Here is a 26,880-nt window from a genome sequence, read left to right on the forward strand (position 1 = left end):
TTTTTGCCCCCTTCTTTCCAGTTTATGAATTAAAGAAACAGGGCCATTTGTCCTATAGATGTATCCCACAGTGTGGATTTTGTTCACAGGGTCAATGTCTTTATCTATAAAATGGGGATAATCATTCTCTCCAAGAATTAAATGAAATGATGCCTGTGACTGGGCACTGACAATGGGAAGACATCCCATAAACGTTATGTGTTAAAATAGCGTTTGAGCCTTTTCACATTCTATTGCTGTTTTTCTGATATAGCTGAGGTTCAGAGAAGCTTAGCAACTTGCCCATACCCAAGCCGCTGGCTAAAATCGGAGGAAATGGCAGAGTGAAACTGAAAGAACTTTGAATTCAGGCAGAGACCCAGGGCTGAATCCCACTGCCCCTTTAATGGCCTCATATTTCTGCTCTTTGAGCTTCAGTTTCTTTCTTTGCAAAAACCAGATAGGAGGCCAGAACTGCATGAGGCTAAAATGAGATAGCCGTGCGAGAAGAGCTTCCGTTGAGGTGCCTGGCAGTCGGGGCCTCACCCCATTGCTGTTGCTGTCTGCTCTCCGGCCCTGACTCCTCAGCTCCCACGTCAGGCCCAGCCTCCTTCCTCCCCGAGTGTGGATGAGGCTCACAGCTCTGGTGGCGATCAACCTGGACCCTCGGTCTGCCCCGGGCCACCCTCAGGCCGGCAGAGACCAGGTGGGCGGCCCTCAGAGGCTGAGCACACTCTGTTTTAGGGCAGCATGGGCAGGCAGCTGTGACCTCTTGGGCTTGGGAAGACAATCGGCTATTCTTCCTCCTTCCTCCTCTGTTTTGCTGCTCATCCCTTGGGCCCAGAGGCCCAGAAGGAAATGTTCCAACTCCCAGCAGCGCCCAGCCCATCTGTGCAGCCCAAATGTATGGTTCCCAGCCATCGGCCTCGGCTCTAACAAGCCTAAGCCTAAGTCACAGTTCACACCAGAGCTGACACCAGTATTTTGATTTCTACCCAGGCTCAGTGTCATTTACTCATCCAATAGGCAGTATGCTGGGACTTGCAAATAATCACAATAACAACAACAATAATAGCCCACACTTATATAGCCCCGCTTTATACTAGGCATGGTTCTAAGCACTGTGCATGTGAGGCAGGTACTATTATTGTCTCCATTTCAGAGTTAGGAAACTGAACACTGAAAGTTTGAATAACTCATCCAAGCTCACGCAGCCCATCAGTGGCGGAGCTGGGATTTGAATAAAGGTTTGCCCGTGAAAAGATGGACACTACAAAGGGAGGGATTTAAGTCCAGCTCTTAGGTGCTACATATGCCAAGCTTCATGCTAGTCGCCTCAATAGATCATCTCATTTAATCCTCTGAACGGCCTCTAAATATTGACCTTATCGTCCATATTTGCATGTGAGGAAACAGACTCAGAGAGGTAGAGTATTGTGCCCAAGTGCACACAGCTGGATCCACTTAACTCCAAGGTCACACTCTTTCTACTCTTCCAAGCTGAGAATAACATACAGATGCACATTACTAGAATCCAGATGAGGAGGTGATGGGGGCCCTCCAGGAATGAGAACTACAGGCCATAGGAACTGAGAGGAGGGTGGAATTATCTTCCTAACATTTCCCGAAGGAGCCCTGTGGTGAGCTGGGCCTCGAATGATGGCAAACCCACCCCTCATGTCATAGCAGGCTTCTATCTGGGGCCCCCGTCCTCTGTTAGAACCTCAAGGTGGCAAGGCTGCCCCTTCGTCCATTTTTAGCCGTACAGACAGAGGGTGTCAGGGGACAAGTTGTCTGAAGTCCCACAGTGAGACCCCAGGCCTCAGGGCTCCATCCCTGAACTGTCTGGCAGTGAGGGGGATGCTTGGGGTGGGGGGCTTGGAAGTGGTGGCTGAGGATGAAAGACATCCCACCCCCAAGACCAGTTTATGACATAGTTATGAGACTCTGGTTATTGTCTATCTCCCCAATAAACTCTAAGTGCTCTGAGGGCAGGAGCTGGTCTGTCCTGGTGACTTCTCATCATCCCGTTCCAAGTGCAGGGCCCGGCACAGGGTAGGCACTCAAGAAACTTTAGTGAAGGGAGGGATGAAAGGAGGGAGGGAAGGGTAGGGTCTTGTACCAAATCCAAGGGCCTCAAACTCCAACCCACCCCAGAACCATCAAGACGCTATGTATCACATTTTAAGAGGAATACATTTCTGGAGGAAATATCTATGGGACGTGGAAAGGTCTCCCTTGGAAGAGGGAAGTTTGTGACCATGACATTCATGTTTAGGGGCTAGCCATGGCAAGGAGACAGAGGTGTACCCCCAAGAAGAATGGGGACTGGAAAAGGGAAACACTGAAGAGGCAGATTGGCTGAAAAAAAGGCCTTCTCGTCAGGTAGAATGACCCACTGGTCCCCAAGACACATAAAGCCCTTGTCCAAGAGGTGTGCAAGCAGGGCAGGGATATCTCCTGCTGAGGCCCTAAAGAAGGGACTTTACACCAAGGGGCCCCGGGCCAGCTCAGAAGTCCTCTCAGCTCTCTGTCCCTGTGGTCCCAGGAGTGGTTCCAGGCCGTGCAGTTTCTCCTGTTCTGGGTTCTAGTCTGTCCCGATGCCATCGTCAAAGACCCTGCAAGCTGACGCCGGCTGTACCAGGCCCTGTGCCGAGTGCTCCTCCTCACATAACCCTTGCACATCCATTCCATCTAAGCGATGGAGTTCACTGTTATCCCATTTTACAGGCACGAAAGTTGAGGCTCAGAGAGGCCAAGTAGCTTCTCCAGAGTCGGAACCAGGAAATGTCACCTGGGCTTGAAACCAGGCCTACCAGATCCCAAAGCCATCCTGCCTTACCAGTCTGATTCCAACATCTTGTGGCCCCCAGGTTCACTCTGCATGGCCTGAAACCACAGCTCTTCCCCTGTGGACCACAAGGTGCCAAAACCACCACAGCCCGGCCCCGACTCAACCACAGCCCCCACCCCAGCTTCACCACAGTCAGCTCCGTGGTTTTCCGAACGCTCTCAACCAACAGCAGCTTTCACCATAATTCCCACAAGGGGTTGCTGGTCAATTCTCCGCACTTGGTTCTCCATTCTTTTTAAAGTGGAAGGTGGCTGAGGTCCAAGGGGGGCCCCTCCCCCAATGGCCTCCATGTTTATCTCACACTCTGGCCACACTACATCGTTTCAGCTTAATTTTATTTCCTCTTATAAATGGGCACAGCACGGGAAGTGTTAAAAAACAAACAAACAAAAAACAAAACAAACAAAAAAATCCAAACAGTTCCTTCACAAGGCTGGGACAGGTGAGCGCCCACAGCGGGGCAGGCACCCTCGTCTTTTTCCAGTCTTTTTCCTCCACTTTTTTCTTATTCAAAGTTTTGGCCATGAACTCAGGACAGGTGTGGTTAATAAACAGGTTATGGGGAGAGAGGACAGGGAAGGCCTGGGACAGGGAAGGACAAACTCCCGCTGGTCCCAGGACAGGTTCTTGGAGGGCTCTGTACAGGAGAAAGGACACACAGGAGGGTCACTGTCTTCAGGGGGCTCTCTGGAGCCACGCTGCCTACGAAAAATATTTACATGCATTCACCACGCTGGGGCCGGGTGCACTGAGCTGCCAGGTGGGCACCTGGGGGACACTGGGGCCATCAGCCCTTAGCCAATGACTCTGGGGCCCAGTCTCAGCGTCTGTAAATCTGTACAGTTTGTGGGCTCCTATTTACAGGCAGGAGGCCTAGGGAAGCAAGTCCAGGGTGGTGGCTGTCAGGAGAAGACAGTCAGAAAGCCGAGGAGGCAGCAGCCACTCTTGCCCCGAGAAACAGAGATGGATTTGCTCCCTGTGCCCAGGGACCCAGCTAGAGGCCTGGACAGATGACTCTGCCAACCCCAGCAGCGGGGAAGGGGTCCAGCCTGAGCACTCAAGCCAATGCCCACAGACCTGGTTACCGCCCATCCACCTCCAGTGACCAAGGGGACCAGCCTTTCAGGAGGTGCTCCCTGTGGCCCGCTAGGGAAACAGAGCCTGGCACTAGAAATCACAACTGGGGGTGGGCATAACCCCCAACTCCCTAGGCCCCAGCCTGCCTTGTGCTCCCTGACAGCCAGGGTCCCAGAGAGGTTCTCAAGCCACACACGTCCCCTCTCCTTTGGCATTGGCCATGCTTCCAGAAAATGCCAGGGCCCACAGGATACCCTCCCCAGGAGCACTGGGGTGTCTGTGACCTATCTGGGTGGGCCCTGCATGCATCAGACCGGGTGGGTGAGGCCCTACACCCACATTGCACCTAGGAGAGCTCCAGCTCATCCTTTGAACAAACCTCTTTCTCTTTCTTGGATTGCCTTGCCCAGTTTGGGCTGGCTGCAGTGGATTTGGGCTGGTCAGACTGAGTTAAACTTCATGAGGATAAAGCCTGGACATTTGTCTCAGGTTCAGGTCTCCATGACAAGGTCCTCAGCCTCTTTTCTCAAACGCTAAAGACACAGAGAGGAGGCCTGTACCAGGAGGCAAAGCCCCAAGCCGCAAGTTAGAAGCCAGCCCTCAGATGTGAAGAGGCCTGCTGGGGCCAGACTGGACCCACGCAGGACAGTCCAAGCCCACTGCAGCCAGCCTAAACCCAAGCCACGCATCCCGTGCTGGACCTCGCTCCCGCCACCGGCTTCCTACTCTGGTCCCAGCATCCCTGGGCTTTCTGGGGGGTCCAGGTCCTCTCTACTCCATGCTCCCTGGTTTCTCAGCCTTGGCCTGCCCAGGCCTTCTCACCAGAGCTGCTGCCAGGAGACAGCAGCCCACCAGAGAGCAGGGGAGAGGGAGGCTGGGACTTCAGTTGCCGGCGCCCCCATCTTCCACCTTCTGCTCCAGGGATGACTGAGGCCAGGACACCTTCAACAGATTGTGGGCACAGGGTGCCTCCCCCCATCCCTCACCCCCTCCAAGGCTGGGACCAGCTGGGTTCCTCACAAGCATCCAGGCCCCGCTAAGAGGGGCTTTGGGGTCTGAAATATGGAGCCTCAGCCTGGAAGGAGGGTGGCGGGACAGACTGTCTGTGGAAGCCCCCCAGGAACCTCACCTTTACCGCCTCAGGCGCCCCCACCCCTCATCCAGCAGGAGTCCGTGGCCCGTGTATCTTAAAAAAGGAACAGAAATAAAATCTGGGTTCCCGACTTTAACCTGGGTTGGGGGTGAGAGGTCGGGGTGTGAGCACCAGTCGACTACCACTTGGAACGCATCTCCTGGCTCCACGAGCCCCCGCCGAGCATGCCCTCCCCAAAGGAGATGTGTGACCCCACATTTAAAAGACCCACGGAAGTGGCCCCACTTGCAAGAGTAAAGAAGGGGGAGGCAGGCTGGGCCTGTGACACCCCCACCCCACCTGCTCTCAGCCCTTGGCCTGGGGCTTCGCAGCTGGTTGGTGCTTCCAGCCGTGGGTCCATCCAGCTGCAGTCAGGAGAAATGCCAGATTGTTTGGCCAAGTAAGGGAACGGTGTCCACGAGAAAGGCCCGAGGAGGACCCTGGGGTGGGGCTGAGGGTAGAGGGTGCAGAGGGCCCGGACGGCAGGGCCCACCCTCACAGGCACTTTGGAGACTTGTGTCCTGGGAGGCAGAGTCAGCCCCTAGCTCAGAGCAGGAGGGGGATGCAGGAGAACCAGAAGCTAGATCACATGCTCCCTCCCCACCTGGGCCTTTGGTCCTGGGAGACTCAGACCCCTCCCCAGCCCAAGGCCAAATTCCCAGAACTACCAGCCTTCCTCAGCAAGGCTCCCAGCTAGTGAGGGACTGGCCCCAAACCAACCCTTTTGCAAGCTAGAGGGGAGGAAGCAGGCAGGAGTGGGGCCAGGCTGGCTGGTGTGCAATGCCCTGCAGGGGCTTGTGGCAATGTCCCCCACTCCACATCGCACTTTATTCAAGGAAAGGCAAAGTGCCCACCTGTCTCCCTCCAGGGTTAGAGCTGGGTTATGTGGGGTGAGACTGTGCATCTACACGGGATTGTGTCTGACACGCCAGGGTCGATGGCATTGTGGTTGGTGTGGGTGCTGTGGTGAGGACTGAGTGTAACAGGGCAACTCAGGGGACCCAATATGGGCTGATGGTCTGGCTTGATCCCACCCTCCCCAGTGAGTCTGAAAGCTGGAGACAACGTGTACGGTGCCACAGTGTGTGTTTATGTGGAAGGGGGAGGGACAGAGAGGGAGGCAGGCCACACCGTCACCACTGGGCAACGATGACGTGTGTCTTGCATTGTCATAAGCATTTGGGGGTGCATGAGAAATGCATGAGAACAAACATCTTTGGAAGAATGTGTGTCTATGACATGTCTAGATTGGTGGTGTGGTCAGGATTGCGTATGACTTTGTCATTGCGTGCTTCTGTCTCCGGGTGTGACAATATGTGTGACTTGTGGAAGATGATATCTATGCAGTCCACCCGCAAAAGGGCTGAGCGGCCCAGCCCTCCTCACCAGTGGCTGCCAGGACACCCTCAGGAAGCCAATTCCTCAGGAACAGACTGCAAAAAAGGTAAAAACCTTCAGTGCATGTGCGGTGGGCGGGGATGAGGGGAGAGTGACCCCACAACCCTGGAGAAGCCAGAACAAAACAGGCTGGCAACAAAGGACATACTCTCACCCAGGCAAAGAGGAGGCCTGGGACAGGAGCGAAAGGTGGCAGTGTCTTGATGATCTCAAGGGCTGAGCTTATAAATGCTTGTCCTAGAGACCAGCCAGAGTGCCTCTCTGCCCCAACAGGAGAGCTCGGCCAGCCCTGCGGGGCCAAGTTGGGGTGCAAGCCTATCTCAAGCCTCGCCCCTTCTTGCACCAGCCGATCAGGAGCTTCCTTCCTCCTGTCCATCTGACATGAGGTCCTAAAGCCCTGGGCTGGTGGGGGAGACAAGAGATGAATTCGTAAGGGCACAGTCTAGGGCAGATGGCAGAGCCCCTTGTCCCTCAGGGAAGATCTGTGCGAGGCTGGCAGTCTGAGCAGACCTGGGGAGGGCAGGCAGAGATGAGCTGGGGCTCCCTCCCAGGCCCAGTCTCAGGCCAGGGCTGGTGGGATGGGCTGGGTACTGGGCAGAGGGGCGGCGCTGAGGCTCTGGGGAGGCACTGTGGCTCCGCTAGGCTCCGCTAGGCGTAGAACTCCTCCTGCTTGTCAGGCTTCTGGTACGTGACGCTTGCCTGCTTGGGCTCCTCCAGCGTGTAGCTGCCCTCGTCCTTCTTCTTCATGCGGTAGATGAGCAGGGTGACCAGGAAGGCAGCGAAGAGGGCGCCTACCACCCCGCCCACAATCACGGCTGTGGAGGAAGAGGGCAGAGGTCACAGCCCAGGGGTGGCAGGAGGGGGATAGCGGGGGGGAAGTAGAGCCTGAGAAGAGGAGGCAGGGCCCTAGGTAGGTGGAGACTCAAATCCGAGACTGGAATTGGAGTCAATTCTAATAATACCAACACTGGATGCCATTCACAGCCCTCACTGCGGCCTGGTGGTCAGTTCTAGTCACCTAACACACTGACGCACCAAAGCCTCACATCCCTCGAGGGCCGTGCTACAGTCCCCATCCAACGTACAGTGCCATTAGTCTGAAGATGCTCCAGTATTTTACACACCATTAGGAAAGAAAAACTCCACCGACTAAACTATGGCCCGTCCCAACTACAGAGGAGTTGATATATGAACAGGCATGCACTAAGAACTGGTTAAGTACAAAGTGATTACCCCTGTTCTAGAGATGAGGAAAGGGGAGTCTGAGGCGGTGAAGGACCTGCCCAAGGCCACGGTGCTCCTACGTAGGGAGCAGGGTTTGGACCTCAAATCCAGATCCTTCAGGAGAGGTGGCCAGGGCAGGTCTTCCGTGGCTGGGGTCAAGGGTAGCGGTAGGTCAGGCCAAAAACTGGGATTAGAGATTAAAGTCCAGAGGGTAAGGTCCAGGAGGGGTCAACCAGTATGGCCCAGGGAAGCAAGGGTCGAGGGTAGAATCTGAGGAGGATGTCAGGGGGCGCTGAGGAAAGTGCTAAAGGTAGGATGAAATCAAGGTCGAACCCTGGGATGGGAGAAGGTCGGAGGAGAAGCCAGAGGGTGGGTCCTGGGGGTCGAATTCCCCAGCCTTCCCCTCCTAGGAAACTCACACCCAGCCTGCCCCACCCTGGGCTACTCCCAGGCCAAGCTCACCTACAAGCACCTCCTTCCGCTCCAGAATGCTCTTCTGTGGCAGCTGAGCTGCCGAGCTGCCCGAGTCGATGGCATTGTCCAGGAGGCCGGGGCCTGGGCGGGCACCCTTGGGCAGTGTCTCGGGTGGAGGCGACGGCTTGGCCACAGCCCCACCCACGGCCACCACCTCATTGGCTGTGTCTGGCTGCGTGGTCTCTTCCTCTGGCAGCTCAAAGTCCCCACTGGGCCCTCCGCTCACTGGCACCTCTGGCTCATCCTGGATCGTCGTCAGGAAGGACTCTGGAGTTGGGGTCTGAAGGGAGGGTGGCATGAGCCCAGGAGCCAGGCCCCAGTACCCTGGTCACGGGACAGCCACACACACACACATGCGTACACACACACACACAACTACTCCAGTGGGCTACCACTTACCAAGCATTCACTATATGCCAGGCACTGTGCTAAGCACACATTATGGGCATTTTGCCCTTACATCTCCACGAAGGAGGTATTATTACGCCCAACAGGAAATAGGCTCAGAGAGGTTAAGTGACTTGCCCAAGGGCACACAGCTAGTAAGTGGTAGAAGCTAAACTAAAATCCAGATCTATCCAATTCTGGCATCTGTGTTTCTAACCATATACTATGCTGCCTCTATTCTCAGTCGGCCACACCCTGTCCCCATCCATCTCCGTCACTTCCCCCTCCAGCTGCCTTGGGGTACGCTTGTCAAGTTTCAGTTAGGGGACCGCTGGGTGCAGCTGTTATGTACTTGGTCCCCAGTCTACATGCCTAGAGCAGACGTGAGTCTCAGCCTGGGGGTCAGTCCAAGGGCCCAACCACAGAGTATGACACCCCACAAGGGCAAGTGTCCAGGGGACGAGACCAGTGGCCAGGAATCTCGATGGCTCCCACCACATGGCACAGGACTAGAAATGAGGTCAGGGCAGGGATGTAGAAGGTGGACATGGAGAGGGTGAGCCTGGTGTCCGGGCCAAGAGTCTGTGTGCAGAGGCTGCACCTGTGACCTGGTCTCCATGCTCCGTCCCTGTCTTCCCTTCCTGCTTGGCCAAGCGGCTCTGAAACACCAGGCTGCCCTGCTGCTCAGAGGAGCTGAGGGCAGGGCCTGGGTCCTGCTAGGTCTGACTGGGGAGTCAAAGGGGCTGACGCTGACCTGAAGGCAGCTCCACAGCCTGCAGGCCCTCCTCTGTGAGGCTGGCTGCAAAGGGCTTTAGTAGCACAATCAGTGTCACCACAGCCCCCCACTGCCTGGCGTACCCAGCAGGGACCAGGCAACTTCTTCCATCTCCTTGGCCCCGTCCACCCCTGGCATCCTGACATCTTGATCCTCTTCCCTTCGGTCTCCTATCCGCCACCCATAATACCCTCCACGCGCATGCCCCGGCCTCTGGAGCCAAGCGCCAAGTTCAAACCCTCACTGCCGTCGCCGGCTGTAAAACCAGCCTCACCTGGAAAAGGAGGATGACTTCAGTGCCATCTCAGGCGGAGGGTGTGAGGAGAGAAGAGATGGCACAGGTAAAGTGCATCGCACTGAGCCGGCCACCCAGGCGGCACTCCACAAACGTAAGCTACAAGTATCCCTCTCAAACTGCCCACTTAGTCACCCTCAGACTAATAATAATGACGATCGTGATGACAATAACAATACCAAAACTTTTCGGTTTTTTTTACTACTGCCAGGCACTGTCCTAAACACTTTGGATATATCAGGAAACTTAATTCTCTCAATGCTATGATTTGCGTTCTGATTTTCTCCTTTTCACAGATAAAGAAACAGAGGTATAGGAGTTATAGAAAGGACTGGTGACTTCTTGAAGTCACATGGCTAAAAAGTAGCAGTGGAAGAATTCCAACCCAGGCTGCCCAGCTCCTACGTCCGTGCTGTTAACCAGAACACACGGGCCCCTGACCCCTCCCCCACCGACACACACATCACCCAATTCCTTTCCAACATCCCAAGACTCAGCCTTGTCCCTCTTCCATTCCCACCCATCTCAACCTCTGACCGCCATGTTCATGCTGCGATTCTCACCCAGCCTTGGCCCTCTGGCCACATGCCCCTCTTGCCCCCGCCATCCCTGTCTGGCGCATCTCCAGAACTGCCCAGTCCTCACCCCTGCCCAGCTCCATCCTCCCCGCACCCAGACCCTAACCCACCCACTCTGATCTCACTTCCTGTCCTCTCTCAGCCCTCTCACCTGAGCCACCACAGTCGGTCCAGAAGCAGTGGTCCCCAGGGGCAGGGTGCTCTTCTCAGGGATGTCAGGCTCCTGGGTAGTAGCCGGCCTGGGAAGGGCCCTTGGCCTGGAGGTAGCTGTACTGACCAGCCTGGGTGTGGGGGCCTCTGTGTCCAAGACAGCCACCGTGGTGGGAGGTGAGGGCACCGCTGGGGTGGTGGCCTGGGCTGTGGCTGCCGTGGTCAGTGGAAGAGGCAGAAGCCTCTGTATGCCGGTGGTCCTTATGACAGAGGTGGTAGCTGTGGAAGCGATCCTGGGAGTGGCGGTGGCCACTGTGGCAGGCACCATGGCCACAGTGGGGGACCCTATGGTTGTGGCAGCAGTGGTAGCCGTGGCAGTGGAGATGGTGGTGGCTCTCTGGTTGGGCTCTTCCGGGGCCTCTGTCGCCACTGGGAGGCTAGTGGCTGGCTCTGGGGTGGGGCGCTCAGAGGGGAGCTCTTCCAATGGGGTGTCCACAGGCTGGATGTCCATGGTGGGCAGCACGGCAGGTGTGGTGGACACTGCCAGGGCCACGTCTGGGCTGAACCGCATGGCTGTCTCAATGCCTGACTCCTGCTCGAAGTCTGAGAGGGTGAGGGAGAGGAGAGAGCTGGGGAGCTGGGTGATTGTGGGGGGCATGAGGATCCCAGGTAAGCAACGGCCATCAAGACGGGGTGCGGGGGTCCCAACCCTCACTCTTTGCACAATTTTCCCAGGACAAGACAAGGGAAAGGAGGAAGGTACAGTCTGGCCAAAGGTTACCAGTTGGCTGACAGATGGTTAGTGGATACTCCCCAACTCCTCTCTGCCTAGCCAAAAAGTCCTCTAGGAGGCCACCTCTTCCAGGAAGTCTTCCCTGACTATTCTAGCCCATCCAGCCTGGAGATTATAGCAGGTTGAATCCAGGCAGTGGTTAACTAAGGGCCTACTGGCTGCAAATCTTGTAGGAGACTGGGGGGAACATGGGAGGGACATTCTGGGAAGAGTCAGACCTGGGTACGCCCTACCACGAGCACAGGCAGTGGGTATGTTAAGGGCTCCTGAGGCACAGGCAGAGGGCAAGAGGGAGAATGAGACTTCTCATAAGGGAATGCTTGAGCAATCTGGAGGACTCAAAGCCAGGTCAAGCGAAGGGACTTGGGAGGAAATGAGGAGAGAGAGAGAAGCTGCAGCCAGCTCCTGGGAACCTGAACCAGGCAGAGGAGAAGGAAGAGGAGCCAGGGAGACTTGGGAGAAGAGACATGACCCATTAGAAATGGATTTAACGAAAATCAACCTGCAAGAGGCTTACAGGAGTAGGCTAAAGTAGGGAGACTAGAGGCAGGGGGCTGCGGGGAAAGGGGGCAGTTCCATGGCTCGCAGACCTCCTACCATCTCCCCAGACCTGTCCTCTCATGGGGCTCAAATCTCAGCACACACTCTCTTTTTAGAGCTCCCTCTCTGTGCCAGACCCTGACATCTTATGCTGAATCCTTCCAGAAACTCTGAAAAGAAGGTATATTTGTCACCATTCACAGATAAGAATAGAGAGACTCAGAGAGGGAGGGTGGCTAAAGGTGGCACAGCTGTTAAGTAGCGAAGCCGGGATTCGCACTCAGCACACCCCCCGTTATCTCCCACTCCTCTGCAGGCCTTTCCCAGGTCCTGGCTCAACCAGGCTGCACCCTTCCCATCACTGCCTTAACCTCACCTTTGGCCACAGCCTATCAGAGGATCTGACGGAAGGGGCTGAGCCAATCGAATTGTCTCTGTTAAGGATTTGCCAGTAAACTGAGAAGTGGCTGCTAAATTCCTCCAAGTCAGAACAGTACTGGAAACTGGGTTACTGAGGGGCATGTGTGTTCCCCCGACAAAAGCCGGAGGTCTGCAGAGAGACCCAAGTCGAGCATGCAGAGCTGGGAGAGACAGAACCCTGGGGTGCTGGAGTCCCGGGCTCAGAAGCCTCAAGGCCCTGATTCCATCCCCAGGGAGATGATTGGCCCTTCTTCTGCTGAGGTCCATGAGATACCCCTGCCTGACCTCCCTTCCTCCACCCCATCACTTTAGTGAGCCAGCAGCGATTCCGGTTCCCTGGGATCAAAGCCGTGGGTGGGGCGCTGGAGACAGAAGACATTGGCACCACAACACAAAAGGAGAGAAAGAGAAGGGGAGGTACTCACAGCCCGAGCCCGACCCAGAGTACAGGTCATCCAGCTCATCATCAGGGAAGGAGTCATCGTCCCCGGAGCCCTCCAGGTCCACAGGCCTCTCGAAGTTCTCGCTGCGCCAGCGCTGAGCCTAAGGAGGGAAGAGACAGGCACAGGGTTCAGCACCTGAGGCCAGCAGCCTAGACACACCCAGAGGGACGACAGACATGCTCATGAACCAAGTGACAACAGAGGAATGGTATTGGATGGGGCCTCCACGTGAGCAGAGAGCCAGGGTGGGCCTAATCGCCACTTCCAACCCACCCCAGGGCCAGGGTAGCAGCTCCATCTTGTTGATGGCCACCACCGAGGACCTCAGTCACTCTCCCATCCCCTGATCAGAACCACTAGGTAGCAGAAGCAGGTTTAGAGTCAGAATGTTGGATTTGAGTCCCTGCTCCATCACTTACTAAATGTATGACCTGGGGCAGGTTACTTAGCCTCTCTGTGCCTCGGTTTACTCACAAGCAAATAGCACTTGCCTTATTGGGTTGTTGAGAGCGTGCACTGTGTTAATACATACGCGATGCTGAGCACACCTCATGCAGCAGGTGCTGAGCACAAGTCAGTGTTACTCTTGATGTGGCCAATGTCATCAGCCCCCTTCCACAGAGGAGAAAACTGAGGCCCAATTGCCCCAAGTTACCAGAGAACACATGATGTGATGAGATTCAGACTCGGCTTGGGACCTGAAGCCTCACGCCTCAAAATCCTAAAGGCAGGGCAATTAGTCCTATCAGTTAGACATGGTGTTGGGGAGATCTGGGGCTCTGGGAGGGAAATTCCTTCGATAAAGATGGGTGGGGAGAAAGTACAGGCTCCGGCCCTGGCCCTGGGTCCTCCCCAAAACAAGTAGTCAGTCCCCGTTCCCACCTCCCCCCGAAAGAGCTCAAAGGCAGAATCAGCTCAGGAGGTCAGGAGAGCTGAGAAGGCTTCTCCCAGGGGCCAGCTCGCTAGACCCAAGAATTCCCAGAGTCAATACCTAGGAAGACAGGGAGCTGGGATTCTTGGGTCCAGACCATCCCTCTTCATCGCAACCCTGGGCTGAGAACCAGCACTAAGGATACCTAAGACAGGAGTGTGCACCTCCCGTGAAGGGCAAGCTTGGCCTTACCCCCAGCCACGCCTTTGACCATGGTTCCAGACTGAGCCTAGCCACAGTACCTACCTCCTGAGAGCTTATCAGAGGAAGGTGAGATGAGTCCCAGTGCTCAGATCTGAAGATTCCCACTTGGGTCTTAACAAATGAAATAAAGAGAGAAAGGCAAAGGGAACAGAAGACACAAAGGCTCTAAGGTGGGGAAGAGCAGCCTGTGCTCTCAGAGCTGACCCTGCCCGCCCTCCAGCCTCTTCCGGCTCCCTCTGCATTCACTGGGTCCCAGTCATCCTGGACCCCTTCTCTTCCTTCCTGGTCTCTCCTGCCTCTTTTGTTCATGCTGTTCCCTCCGCCCAGAACACTCTTCCTTCTCATCCCTTCATCCTCCAGTAACTTTATGTTGGCTAACTCCTACTCCCCAACCACTTCTTTCAAGAAGCCCTACTAATTTGATCTGTCAGGACATCTCGTGCTTCTGAATTCACATCCACCACTACTGTGAGCTGTGTCTGCTCAGGTGTGGACTTGTTTGGTGACTGCTCCTGCCCCACTAAACCACACCTCGATGGAGAACCGTGTCTTGCACATAGTAGGTATTAGGAAATATCTATTAAGGGATGGAGTTGGAGTTGGAAGGTGTGACCAATTCATGGGGCAGGAGCAGGCTGGAACTGAGTTTGGGGGAGCCCCATCACAGAAGGCTTTCAGTGTACACCTGATGACTTTATCTTTTTATCCTGACTGCATATCAGAATATTGTGAAAACCAAACTCAGCAGTTCAGCAGGTCTGAGCATCCACACTATTTGACTGACAGGGGAGCCATGGACGGTACGTGAGCAGGAGAGGGATCCCGCATTCTGTTCTGTGCTCGGCCTCTCACACCCCACCCGACAGGCCTCCTTCTGCAGTTCATACAGAGCTAGAGAGAGGATCCCAATCCTGGCTTCCTGCCCCCAGCCTCAACCACCTGCTCCAAAGCCCTACCCAGGCCAGTAAGGGCAGGAAGCCAGGGCAGGGGGCCAGGAGATTCCCCCCACCCCTACTCTGTTACATCCACCACCCCCACCCTCACACACACACAGTCTCAAAGTAATGAATTAATCAGTATTTACTTGCTACCAGTGAGTCAGAGAGTAGAACAATTAGTGTAATTGCTCCCGTGACTAATTGCTGGGTCTTCCTCCATTTTAGACATTCCAGAAGCTCAGAGCAGCTATCGTCCAACTTTCCCCAGCTCCCATCTCCACCCCTAATGCCCAGAATAACAAACCCCCAGGACCTGGGCTAAGGAAGCTAGAAGACTCCCCGCACTGCCAGCCTCCAAACCTGGGCCAGTTAAGGTGGAGACTCTTGGAGACTGCTCAGTCCTTAGGCAAGCCCCCTAAAGCCAGAGACTGTAGCTCCTGCCACAGGGCCACGGGGCAGGATGGGGATGGAGCAGGGCCGAGGGCTCAGGCTCCTCCCCTGAGCAGGACCATCTGCACTGTCTTTCTGTTCTTCTAGGCAAGCAAGGGAGTGGCTGGGAGACCTTTTGCTGTGAAGAGAGGTTCTAAGAAGTCTGTGGTCCCTAAGGACCCCCAAACTAGAGTAAATGTGGGAGCCAAAATAGGGAGTCCTCATGATTTCTCAGTGACAAGTGCCACACAGCAGCTCCTAAAATCCTACTCCCAGAAAGACCTGTAGAAATCCAAAGACCACTTCCCCCAAAACCACACCCTTGAATCATCCGGAGACACAGAGAGAACATATACACACCCTGATACTCAGCCACAGAGAAGTACCGTGTGTTGGTGTGCCTTTGGGTGCAAATAGGCACATGCATGGGGGGTGGACACTGTGGGGGGCACATGCTGTGCAGTTCTGAGGCTCAGAGACAAGCATGGAATCGTCTATAAACCCATCAGCCTCCACTCAGGTAGCTCTCACCTAGATACTATTTATTCCCAACTCAGTAGCCAATGACATGACAACCGTTACCATGACGACCATCTCCTCCATGCTAAGGACCAGGAGCTCCAGCTCCCTGCAGAGATGGGGCGGGGGAGGGGGCAGAAGAGGAGAGATCATGGAGGAAACAGAGGATGACAGGAAGGGGGGAGGGCAGAGACATGGGATGGAGAGGCAGAGACAGAGGAAAGCCAGGGGTCAGAGGGGCAAGGTGGGTGGTGACAGGGAGAGGGGAGTGAAGGGAGGACACTCCCTGTGTGAGAGAGAGAAGGCGAGAGTGGGAGGCTGAGGGAGAAAATTCTCTCACATCTTAATTTAGCTGCATGCTCATCAGACAAAGCTGGGGAAGGGGCCACCTCAGTGATTTTCCAAACCAGCATCCAACGGAACATTCTTTCAGAAAAATAAGCAGCCCCCACATTGGGTGGGGGCAGGGGTGGCCAATAGCCTAGTCACACCTGAACTCGCCCTTGGAAGCTTAATGCTGGGGACCCCTGCAACCTGTGGGGGTGGGAGATAGGGTGCAAGATGCCATCTTTCCAGTGCCCCCCTCAAGGTGGCTGAGTGCCATCTCTACCCCTCGTTGGGCCAGCTTGGGTGCCAGGGCTCAGTGAGACCCTTCCAGGAACGCTGCAGGGGTGCTGGTGGCTGCAGCTCCCAGGAGGACAAAAAGGAGAGAGGAAAGAGATGGGGGTGGGGAAGGGAGCCTGGGAGGCAGCAGAGAAAGCTTCAGAAGTCACAAAATGTCAGAGGAGGAGGGTGACAAACAGCCTTTGACCCCTAAATGACCTCCCATTTGCATAATCCATGCATAATTATAATTATCTATGCCATTCCCTGAAAGGAGAACTGAATTTCAATGCCCCAAGATCTTGTGGGCTCCAGACCCTCATTACACTCCTCCAGGAGTGTAATCACACCCATAGTGCCTGATGCACATACCCACACACCCAGCACACACATACACATGCACACGTGCATGCCCTAAGCTCACAATCCAGCAACATCCTCGTGCACACACCACACATCCCAGCCACACTCTACAAAAACACACAGCTGTACACACACACACACGCGCGCGCGCCCGCACACACACACAATTATGAGCAACATTTACCGACCCTAACCTGTGTACCCATCCTAGCTCATGGCCAATACTGTCTGGCACACAGCATCACAGGCTCATCCTTTTACTACACCTCTAGTTGCACATGCACACACACACAGACACACAACTGCACCCTGCTCCTCACCTAACCCACCCACAGATGCTCGACATAAACTTCGGCAAAATCTCATAACCACATGAGTGGCACACACCTCACCCAGGGCACACACCAACCCCTCCCCATGTCCAAGCACACCACTGCACGCATCTGCACAGAGCGACAGACACCCTCAGGCTCTGACGCAAAGCTCACGACTTGTAAACAGTTTCTCCTGTTAGCATCCCCCATACCCACCACGCACAGGCGGGAGAGCACGCCCACTGCAGAAGCCACTGAGCCTTCTGCTTCTGGCCACCTCCAATCCCAGAGACCAGACACCCACCTGGAGGCTCTCTGAGCAGCCAGTGAAGGGCTGAGCTCCCCAGGGGAGTCACTAAGGAGCCTCAGGGGGTTCTAGAGACCTCTGCCCACTACTGCTGAGGGCCTGCTCCAGATCAGGCGCTGGAAGCACAGTGCCCATGCTGCCTCCTTCCGTCATCACAGCCTCCCAGAGTTTTATTATCCCCATTTCACAGATGCAGACACTGAGGCTGGAGTTTAGAATTTGGACACAAGCACAGGTCCTCAGTCTCTGGAATCCTTGCCCAGAGCCACCTCCAACCTGCTGCTCAGCCAGGGCTCCTGCACCCATGACCCACAGCCCCACTTACTCCCTGAACAAGCTCAGAACTGCCGAGTCATCCACACACACCCAATGTCCATGCACACTGTACGCACACTCTAGCACACGACAAACACACCGCATGTTCTCATACACCATTCTACCCACCCACCCCTGAACCAGCACCCACTCATCACATGTACGATCTCCTCTCTCGGATGCCCACCAACAGGCCCCTGATACCTGCACTCCCCTGTCCCCTCCACACACGTGCACTGTCCACGTGCACCATGCACAATTTCCCTCCTGGGCACATACAGGCACACACACAATCCCAGGGCGAGACATGGCACCTTCCCAAAGGACTGACATGTCCCTGCCCTTTTCCCTCACTGCCCCCTCCATTGTTCCTTCTGAGCTGACCTCACCCCAAAGATGCACCTCAGGCTCCCATAGCAATTAGAGGACCCCCCACATTCACCACCCACCATTATCTGATCCTTTTGGAACAGCTAGGATGGGTGAGGGACCCAGAGCAGCTAGATATCAGGTAAGTCCCCTCCCTCGCTTCCACAGCCACTCGCTCTGAGTGCTGAACATGGGACATATTCAGAAGAAAAAGCCAGGGCACCTCCCTCTGCCCCCAGCCTCCTGCCAAGACGGGAAGGCTAGAGTCTCTCATGAGCAGCCCCCACCGCATGCCCTCCCCCATCTGGAGAGCACAGAGCTCAAGCCAGAACCAATCAGCAACTCCCCTTCCTACCTGTGGGACATCGGGCAAGCCCCTGAATTTCTGGCACCTCGGTTTCCTCATCTGTAAAGTGAGGATGATAATAACAAGATGTGGCTCATAGAGTGGCTATGAGCATCAATTTTAGTCTAGGTGCTGCCAAAACGAGCACTGCCATGAGGATCAGATAAGACGACGCAGGTAACGGGCTGAGCTCAGGACCCAGCACTGGCACTGAATAAATAAACACAGCTGCGATTATTGTTAGTTATATGTCGATATTCCCATTATTATTATTTCTGAAGATTTTATCTCATTTAAGCCTCACCATCTTCAGGAGAGAAACAGAATCAGGATGATTTACACCCATGCCTCACAGGAGGCTATTAATGCCCAGAGAGGTTAAGCAGCAAATTCAAAGCAACCCAGCAGGGGCAAGTTCAGAGAAGAAAGAGTTTGGATGAGTGTAGAGAAAGAGCGAGTTACAGAAACAGACACAGACAACACGAATTAGGTCAGCTGGCAGGGGGCCAGGAGCCCAGCACCCCTGTGCGGTGCTAATCATGCTGCAAAAGCTTAGAATAAAATCAAGTATAATTAATTCTGCCCAAGCTTCCTTCCTCGAATTAGCCAGACTCAGGCACTATGCTCCTGGTGACTAGGTCACTGTGAGCAGCGCTCGGTAGCCCAGCTTTAGATTCAGACACTCTTGGGTTCAAGGTCAGCTCTGCTTCCTTGTTGGGTGACCCTGAGCAAGTGACTCAACCTCTCTGAGCCTCTACCTGGTTCAATGGGGACAATAACACATGCCTCACAGAGCTGCTGCGAGAATCAAGTGAGATAATGCACCAAAAGGACGCATGTTGCCAGCGCAGGTGGCGTCAGTGATCATCTGCTGGTACTACCATGGCACATGTAACACGTGCGGGTTACCTTAAGGCCTGAGTGATCACAGAGTTCAACTCTCCTTTCTTACAGATGTGGAAAATGAGGCCCAGAGAGGAGAAAGGCTTGCATTATCCTATCCCCCGATAAGAGGGTTCAGTGGGGGGAATTACTGTGCCAAGTAAAGTGATTTGTCCAACGACACACAGAGACTTAAAGACTAACTCCTGGAAGCAGAGTGGCCTCTGCTTCCAGCAGAGCCCTCTGGACCTCTACAGGTTTCATCCCCACCAGTCTCTGTCCCCAAAAGGCCCTCCGTCCTGTGAGAACTCGGTGCCCCTCACGCTCACCAGTTCCAGCCAGGAGACCCAGAGCATCACCGCAGGAATGTGGGCCGGGGCCAGGCTCCGGGCAGCAGGACAGCCAAGGGGGATATACAATGGAGAGCCTGGTCCGGGAAGGGGACACCTCCGTCTCCACCACCCCGCCCGTCCACAGCTGCCCTGTCTGGGAACCCAGCACCCACCACATTCACTTGCTAAGGGCACAAAGGCTGCATATGCTGGGGAAGGGGCCACAGAGCCCAGGTCCCGGAGAGCAGAGGGGCCTGGGGGAGGAGTGGAATTGGGGGTGGGGAGCAGAGAAGGCCCAAGCTGAACTTGACAGACCTTCCCATCAAAAAAAAAAAAAGATCAGCAAAGCCCAGACACACACTGCTGCTGACACATCCTCCTACCACCGTTATTCCAAACACCCAACCCCAGATCTTCCACAAGGGTCGCTCTGAGGACAGGAAACACCATTTCATCTCTAGGCCCATCCCATCTCAGCCAACTGTTCTGCAAAGGACATCCTGACAGCAGATCTCTCCCTACCCCGCCCCTGAATTCCACCATCAACTCCAGTCCACCTCTTCCGTCACCTTCTCTACTCCTCACCTCTGTGCTCCCATCATCCTCCCAGAAGCCCCCTTCCCCATGGAAGCGCTGCTCCCATCCACACCTACCCGGGGCCCAATGAGAGAGCAGGCAACATCCCAGCTCAGGAGGCCACAGCCTCTGAGACCGAGACAAGACCCAAACAAGTCTCTGCACTTCCATTGCCCCAACTGTAAAATGAACAGTCGATGTTCACTGATGCTCTAAGGGCCCTTCTGATTCTGACACTCTGGGCATCTAAGAATTCAGTCCTCGGGTCAAAGAGATCCAAGGCATTGTTATTTATGAGAGAAAATGTGGAAATAACCTACATTCCCAACAACAGGGGACTAATTATATAAGTTAGAGTATAACCATAACATGGAATATTATGCAGCTATCAATAACTGGGTTTTCACAAATCCGCACTGTCGAATCAGGTCATTAAAAGCATAATGCATAAGAGAAGGCTTTTACATTTTCTTGTTTCAAAGGATATTGAAAGACATGGGAAAATGCACACACAGGTTGTCAGGAGGCAATACAACAGGGCTGTTGATGAGGATCATACAGATGGTTCTATCTTTCAATACCTGGGTGGCCTTGGGCAGGTACTTAACTATCTCAGCCTGGTTTTCTGGTAGAACTCATAATAATAATACCTACCTTGTGGAATTCACTGGAGGATACCCTGCATGGCAACATGTTAACGAATTCCTTGATAAATGTTAGCTTTGATACTATTATCATCAAGTGTGAAAAATAGGTTACAAACATATTACATAGAACTTGGTCCCGCTTCAAGGAAGTCACCAGCAAGGTGAATTTCTAAATGCTGAATTCTACTAAAGTCTCCCAGAGACTATCTCTGGGCAATGAAATTCAGAACTTGTCTGTATTTTTACAATAAACTCAGAGTGTTTTTATTATTAGGAACAGCACGTTCTTTCTGAGCCCATCCCTACCATCCTCTGGTCTGCGAAATGCCTTGGCCCCTTCATTCTGCAGAGACCCCACTGGGACTGTTCCTGAGGAAACTTAGGAGCAAACGGAGGGAACAGCAGAAACAACACAAGAGCCTCTGAGGGAGCTGGCAGGGCCTGGGGACCCAGTGCCTGTGTAGCCGAGCCTCACCCCCAGATGGGCTCGCTTGGCAGGGCCCAGCTCAATCCCCTGGCATCAACCTGGCTAGCAGCCACATTGGCCCATGGTACCCAGACACCTCATCCGCCTGGCCTGCCATCTTCTCCCACCAGCCCAGTTCCTAGCCCCACCACCTCACCAGTCTCAGTCGGGGTGCTGCCTGGCCACCCTAGAATTGCCCACACTGTCACCTATGCCTAGATAAATGAAGGATGACAGTAAAACCCTGGGAAACCAGTCCCTTCCTCTACCCAAGGCTGGGACCCCTCCCCCTCAATGCTCCATCAATCCTAGCTACCTGCCTTCCAGCATCACCCCCCTGACTACTCTGACTCACATTGCTTTTATTCCTGTCCCCAAACTCATGCCTGAGAGCAGGACCACCCACTGAGGTCCTGGTTCCAGACTCCGCAGCCTACTCCCCCAGCTGCCCACCCTCCACTTGCCTCCCACACTAAACCTTTTACAGTTCTTGGAACTGGGACACTTGTAGGCCTTCCACGTGCTATTCCTGCTTCTTGGAACACTCCTTTCCATCTCTGCCTGGCCAGCACCTACTCGATTGGTTAATCCGTATACGTAGTATATATTAAGCACCTATTGTGTGCCAGATGCTATTCTAGGCATTTGGGGTCCTACAGTTAGCAAGATAGGTATGTGCTCTGTCAGCTCAAACAGCACCTCCTCTGCAAGGTTTCCACACACCACCCACCTGCCTGGTCCAAATCGGGAGTCCTTCCTCAGGGATTCTACTGCCACTGTGTTGTCATTTACTGGGGGAGGAGGGGCCACCAACCACGCTCCCATCATTCAGATGAGCCCTTTCTATCAGGTCTCAATAAACCTACTCAGCCACTCTGGGAAGCAGGTACTACTGCCCCCATCTACAGAAGAGGAGATTGAGGCCGTTAGGCTACCAGTGTGGGGCACAGCAGAATTTGAACCCTGGCCTCGCTGACACCAAATCCTGTGCTCAGTAAATTCCTGCACCCTGGCGAATGCGTGCAGGGTCCCAGGTTGTGATACGACACTCACTTCATGGGGCATTTTCTGGAGGAGGCCGGGGGCCACTCTATCCCTTACTGTGAAGAACAGTTACAGCTGGCACGGAGGGGGCACTATGCACCAGGCTCTTCATGTGCTCAGTGCCTCATTTCTCTTCACAAATGTCTTATCCACGAAAGACTGTTATACCCATTTCACAGACAGGCAAACCAAAGTTCAGAGAGGTGCAGTAACTAGCCCAAAGTCACACAGCAATGGGGCCAGATCCGAAGCCAGCATTGGTTGAACGCTAAGAACCACGCTCTTTGTACTGTAATGCACACCTGCTCTGAGCCTTCACCGATATCCCCAAAGGTGGAGTGAGTGTCAAGAGTCCACATACCTTCCCTTCCCTCACCCCGAGGCCCGGCATAGAGACAGACAGACAGACAGACCAAATGACTGCATTTCTGGGAATGAGCAAAACTGGAGGACAACTCCTGTTCCGTGACAGGTGGCCTGGCTCAGATGTGCAGCCCCACCCACCACCCCATGACTCACCAGCAGGTGACTCGGATTGAGCCTCCAGGCTCTGCAGGCATCCCTGTCAACAGATGGGGGAAAGGGCCCGCCCACTCCTGGGACCCACAAGCCTCCCAGGAACAGCCCAGCGTGGGGTTATATACTCCAGCCTGCCTTCCAGAGAGCCCTGGTCAAGTCCCTGTACCTCACTGGGCCTCAGTCTGCCCTCCCATAAAATGGGGATAATGATTCCCAACACATGATACGTCAAGCAGTTACTGCAGTTAGTAGGTGCTAGGATGTGACACAGAATCCCGACTCAAAGCTCACCTTCCTGCCTGACCACCAAATCCACCCAGATGACCTCCCACACACCCTGTCACTCTCTCTCGACACCGGGGTTGTCTCAGAGCTCACCACTGCCTGACATTAGCCTGTGTATTTACTTTTCTAATGTTTGTCTCCCCCTCCGACAGCTCCATGGGACAGTGACTGGTTCTGCAGAGGCCACTCCTGTGTCCCCAGGGCCCAAAATATTTCAGGGTCACAGTTGGCCCCCATCAATAGTCGTTCAATGAATACTGTGAGTAGGGTCACCACCCCAAAGAACTACATGGCCCACTTCCCGTCCCCAGCCACCATGTGATTCTAGTCAGGGCCTTGTTCTCTGACCTCAGTCTCCCCATGTGTAAAAGGGGTTGGACAACGGTTCTCTCTGGTCCCTCCAAAACCCAACCAGGAAGACGCCAACTGAGCTGGGAGGAGGGAAGAGAAACTGAGACTGCTCCCAACATATGTTTTGTCATGAAACAATTATGCAAATTATATGCAAAACCATGCAGATTAGCAGGCTCCCAGTAGAACCTACCATTCTGGCCACTTTACAACCAGGCCGGGGCTGGGAGGAAAGTCGTATTTACTGAGCACCTACTAAGCACCAGACCCCTTACTGATGGAGCCAGGTAAAATGGGCCTCCATATTCCGCAGACTCAGAGAGGCCAGGCAGCTTGCTGGAGGTCAGAGAACTCAGTTGGAGAGTCAGGAAGGAGTTGAGGGGGGCAAGGCAGGTGGGAGAAGGGCTTGGTGGTAGGGAAGGGGCTGAGAGCAGATAGAAGCCTCAGTGCCATGTGTCTGGTTCCCATGCCCACAGAAACTGAGGGAAGGCCAGCCCAAAGGGCCGAGAAATCCTGAGGGACATCGGAAGCCAGGTGAGGGGGCTCCAGGGACCTTGCCAGCCCCAGGGTTCCACTACATTGACCCCCCAATCCTCCTCCAGAAAACTGAACAGCCCCTGCTAGAGTCGGCCCAAGGCAGGCCTAGCCCTTCCAGCTGTGCTAGAATATAGAATACCACATGGCTCTGAGTTCCTCCCTGAAGCCTCCCCAGGCACATGCCAGCAACACCCTGAGGATACACAATACGCACACGCACCCCTACAATGCCCCCATCTGTGTGTGTGAGGGCGTGTGTCCAGGTCCAGCCTCCTGAGCAGTGTGGCTGTGGTTCCTCGTCTTCCCATATGCTGGGTTAGTTAGAATCAGCATGAACTCACACAGGATGGGGATGCGACTCCCCACCCCCAGCCCAGAGCTGTCCCACTGGTTTCTGAGCTGCTCCACTTAGAGAGATGGAATGAGCCAGACTCAGACAGTGTGAGCCATGAGGCCTCCAGGGCCACCACTACCACGGCCCAGATGGAAAACTGAGGCACAGAGCAGGGACTCAAACAAACGAACAAAACCGGGAAGGGATCGGCAGAGCCCCCAGAGGCCTGCCTAGGGGCCACATTTGCCTCCAGGGCCACCTCCGTCCCAAGATGACACTCTGAAACACAGATGCGGTCAGGAAAGGGAGGGGTAGGCTGACGCCCAATCTCTCACCCTCGTCTCCTGAGTCCTGAGAGACAGGTGGGGCCTTGTCAAATATAGATGTTCTATTCTAGAAATATCTAAGGGATGAATGGGTGCAAGAATGAATGGGATCAGAAAGTCAGAAAATAACAAATGCTGGTGAGGATGCAGAGAAATTAGAACCCTTGTACACCACCATTGGGAATGGAAAATGGTGTAGCCGCTTGGGAAAACCGTCTGGCACTTCCTCAAAAGCGTAAACGTAGAGTCACCATATGACCTAACAATTCTACTCCTAGGGTACAAAGCCAAGGGAACTGAAAACATATGTCCATATATTTTTTTTAAAAAAATAGCAGCATAATTCCTAACAGTCAAAAAATGAAAACAACCCAAATGTTCATCAACTGATAGATAGCTAAATGAAAGGTTGGTATGTCCGTACAATGGAGTATTACTCAACAAAAGGAAACAAAGTTCTGAGGCATGCTGCCGGGGATGAACCCTGAACACATTATGCTAAGTGAAAGCCGGTCACAAAGGACCACACAGCACGATTCCATTTCTAAGAAATGTCCAAGATAGGCAAATCCATAGAGACGGAAATTAGCGATGGTCTAGGGGATTGCAGAGAAATGGGGGGTGACTGCTAATAGGCGTACGGTTTCTTTGGGGGAGGTGATAAAAATGTATAACATTGGTGATGGTTGCACAACTCTGTAAATATACTAAAAACCATTGAATTATATGCTTTAGATGAGTGAGTTGTATGGCATGTTAATTAAATCTCAATAAAGCTGTTGTTTAGAAAAAAAGAAAAACGAATGTGAAATTAAGGCTCAGAGAGGATGAGAAACTTGCCCAGGGTCACACAGCAGAGCCTGGACTCAAATACTCAGCTGGGAGAGGTGATGAGCCATCTCCCTGCTTGCTTTTTCTCCCATCCTTGGCTCCCCCAACCAAGCCCCAGGTAAAGCCTCCCCAGCGCTCACCTCCAGAAGGGCAAACATTGCAAACCACAAGTGGGAGCTGCCCAGCACAGCAATTGCCTCCTCTGTGCTTGTCAAAGGCCACTTTGTCAGTTGAGGCCAATGAAAAAAAGGGACGAGCCTCGGCCCAGAATGACCCAAGAGAACAGAGGCAGCTCCAAATTTGGGCTGGCTACCATCTCATCCCCACACCCAGTGTCCCAGCTCCAACTCTCAGGGGCCCTGGGATGCCGCCGCTGGGGCCCTCTGTCTACGTGGCTGGCCCCTGGCTGCCCTTAGGAAGAGACATAAGGATATATGTCCCTGCCAGGGAAAAGGGTAAGAAGGTGGCAAGGCCGCATCAGTGAAGCACATCTGAATTCGAAGACAAGTGTATCTGTCCCCTGCCCCGTGTGGCCATCTAGGGCAGCCTTGAAAACAGACCCATCTCTGGGGCTCGCCCCTCACCACTTGTCCCGCTGCCACTTGGCTCCCAGGCACCGGCCTCTGCCCAGCCCAGCTGGCAGCCACTTCCTCTCTCTATTCCCGTTTCCTCTCTCTATTCTCTGTGCAGAGGCTCATCTGTCCTGGGTGCTGGGCCAGGCCTCAGACAGGTGCTCAGTACCCCCACAAACCCCTACTAGGATCCAGTCAGGTATAAAGCTTGTGCCCCTTAGTGCCCTGCCTCTAGTCGACCACCTCAGTGACCTTCCCCATCTCTGGCTCTGGTCCCCCGTCTAGCCGCTGAGAGGGGAAGAGGTAACCTCACAGAGCCTTACAGAGCGGACTTCAGGGTGGGGGACACAAAGGATCCTGAGGGGAAGACAAGGACTCCACAAAGACCCTCCAGTCCTCAGTCCCAGCTCTGGGGTGGAGGGAGCCACAGAAAACCTCAGAGCCCCATGTCCTCTCCCCTGACATCATCCACCAGTCTACTGCGCGTCCAGCGCATCCTTGTGTCCAGCCAGCCTACCCTCAGCCCACTGCCATCGACTCTGCAGAAAGGCAGAGCCCTCTCCACTGAGCTCAGCAGAATCCAAACGCCCACAAGAGATTTAGGGACCCTGAGTGCCCTTTCCCCCAATGTCTCTGCAGCCCAGGGACGAGGCCCCCTCTCTTCTCCTCACATGTCACTTGAACATGCCTTCCATGACCAAACACACCTTCAGGCCCCAGCCCACCCATCACTTGACCTTCCTCAGAGCCCAAGCCCTGGGCTCCTACATCAGAGTCCTAATCACACCAGCTTGGTCCCTCTCCCTTTAGGGAGCTCCACCAGGGCCAGCCCCAGAGAGGTCTGGATGAATGAGCCCCAAATGTTCCAGCCCCAAAACTGGAGCAAATAGTACTCATGAGGGAAAAGGACCTGGACTGGAAAAGCAGGACTCAAAGTTGGACATCGGCAGGGGGCTGTGACTGGAACCCCATCTTATTCCCCAAACCCCAGGACAAGGACAGGGGTGGTGACTGTCACCTC

At 54.4% G+C, this 26,880-nt stretch overlaps 1 protein-coding gene across 2 annotated transcripts in view; it reads right to left on the bottom strand.

Annotated features, from left to right (window-relative positions):
• Window positions 1-3,151: 3,151 nt before the first annotated feature.
• SDC3 (syndecan 3) overlaps window positions 3,152-26,880 on the bottom strand; it is a 37,277-nt gene continuing 13,548 nt past the window's right edge. The window contains exons 1-6 of one of the 2 annotated variants that reach the window (XM_039858701.1): window positions 15,382-15,459; window positions 13,697-13,765; window positions 12,502-12,619; window positions 10,325-10,926; window positions 8,127-8,418; window positions 3,152-7,255 (exon numbers count right to left, since the gene is read on the bottom strand). In XM_039858701.1, coding sequence (XP_039714635.1) covers window positions 7,089-7,255; window positions 8,127-8,418; window positions 10,325-10,926; window positions 12,502-12,619; window positions 13,697-13,765; window positions 15,382-15,444 — 1,311 coding nt within the window. In that variant the 5' untranslated portion in view covers window positions 15,445-15,459 and the 3' untranslated portion in view covers window positions 3,152-7,088. Of the gene's footprint in view, window positions 7,256-8,126; window positions 8,419-10,324; window positions 10,927-12,501; window positions 12,620-13,696; window positions 13,766-15,381; window positions 15,460-26,880 lie in introns of those variants that run through there. The other variant, XM_039858702.1, reaches the window with a different exon arrangement.

The sequence above is a fragment of the Pteropus medius genome, unplaced genomic scaffold (assembly GCF_902729225.1).
Source record: "Pteropus medius unplaced genomic scaffold, Ma_sr-lr_union100, whole genome shotgun sequence".
Lineage (NCBI taxonomy): Eukaryota > Metazoa > Chordata > Mammalia > Chiroptera > Pteropodidae > Pteropus > Pteropus medius.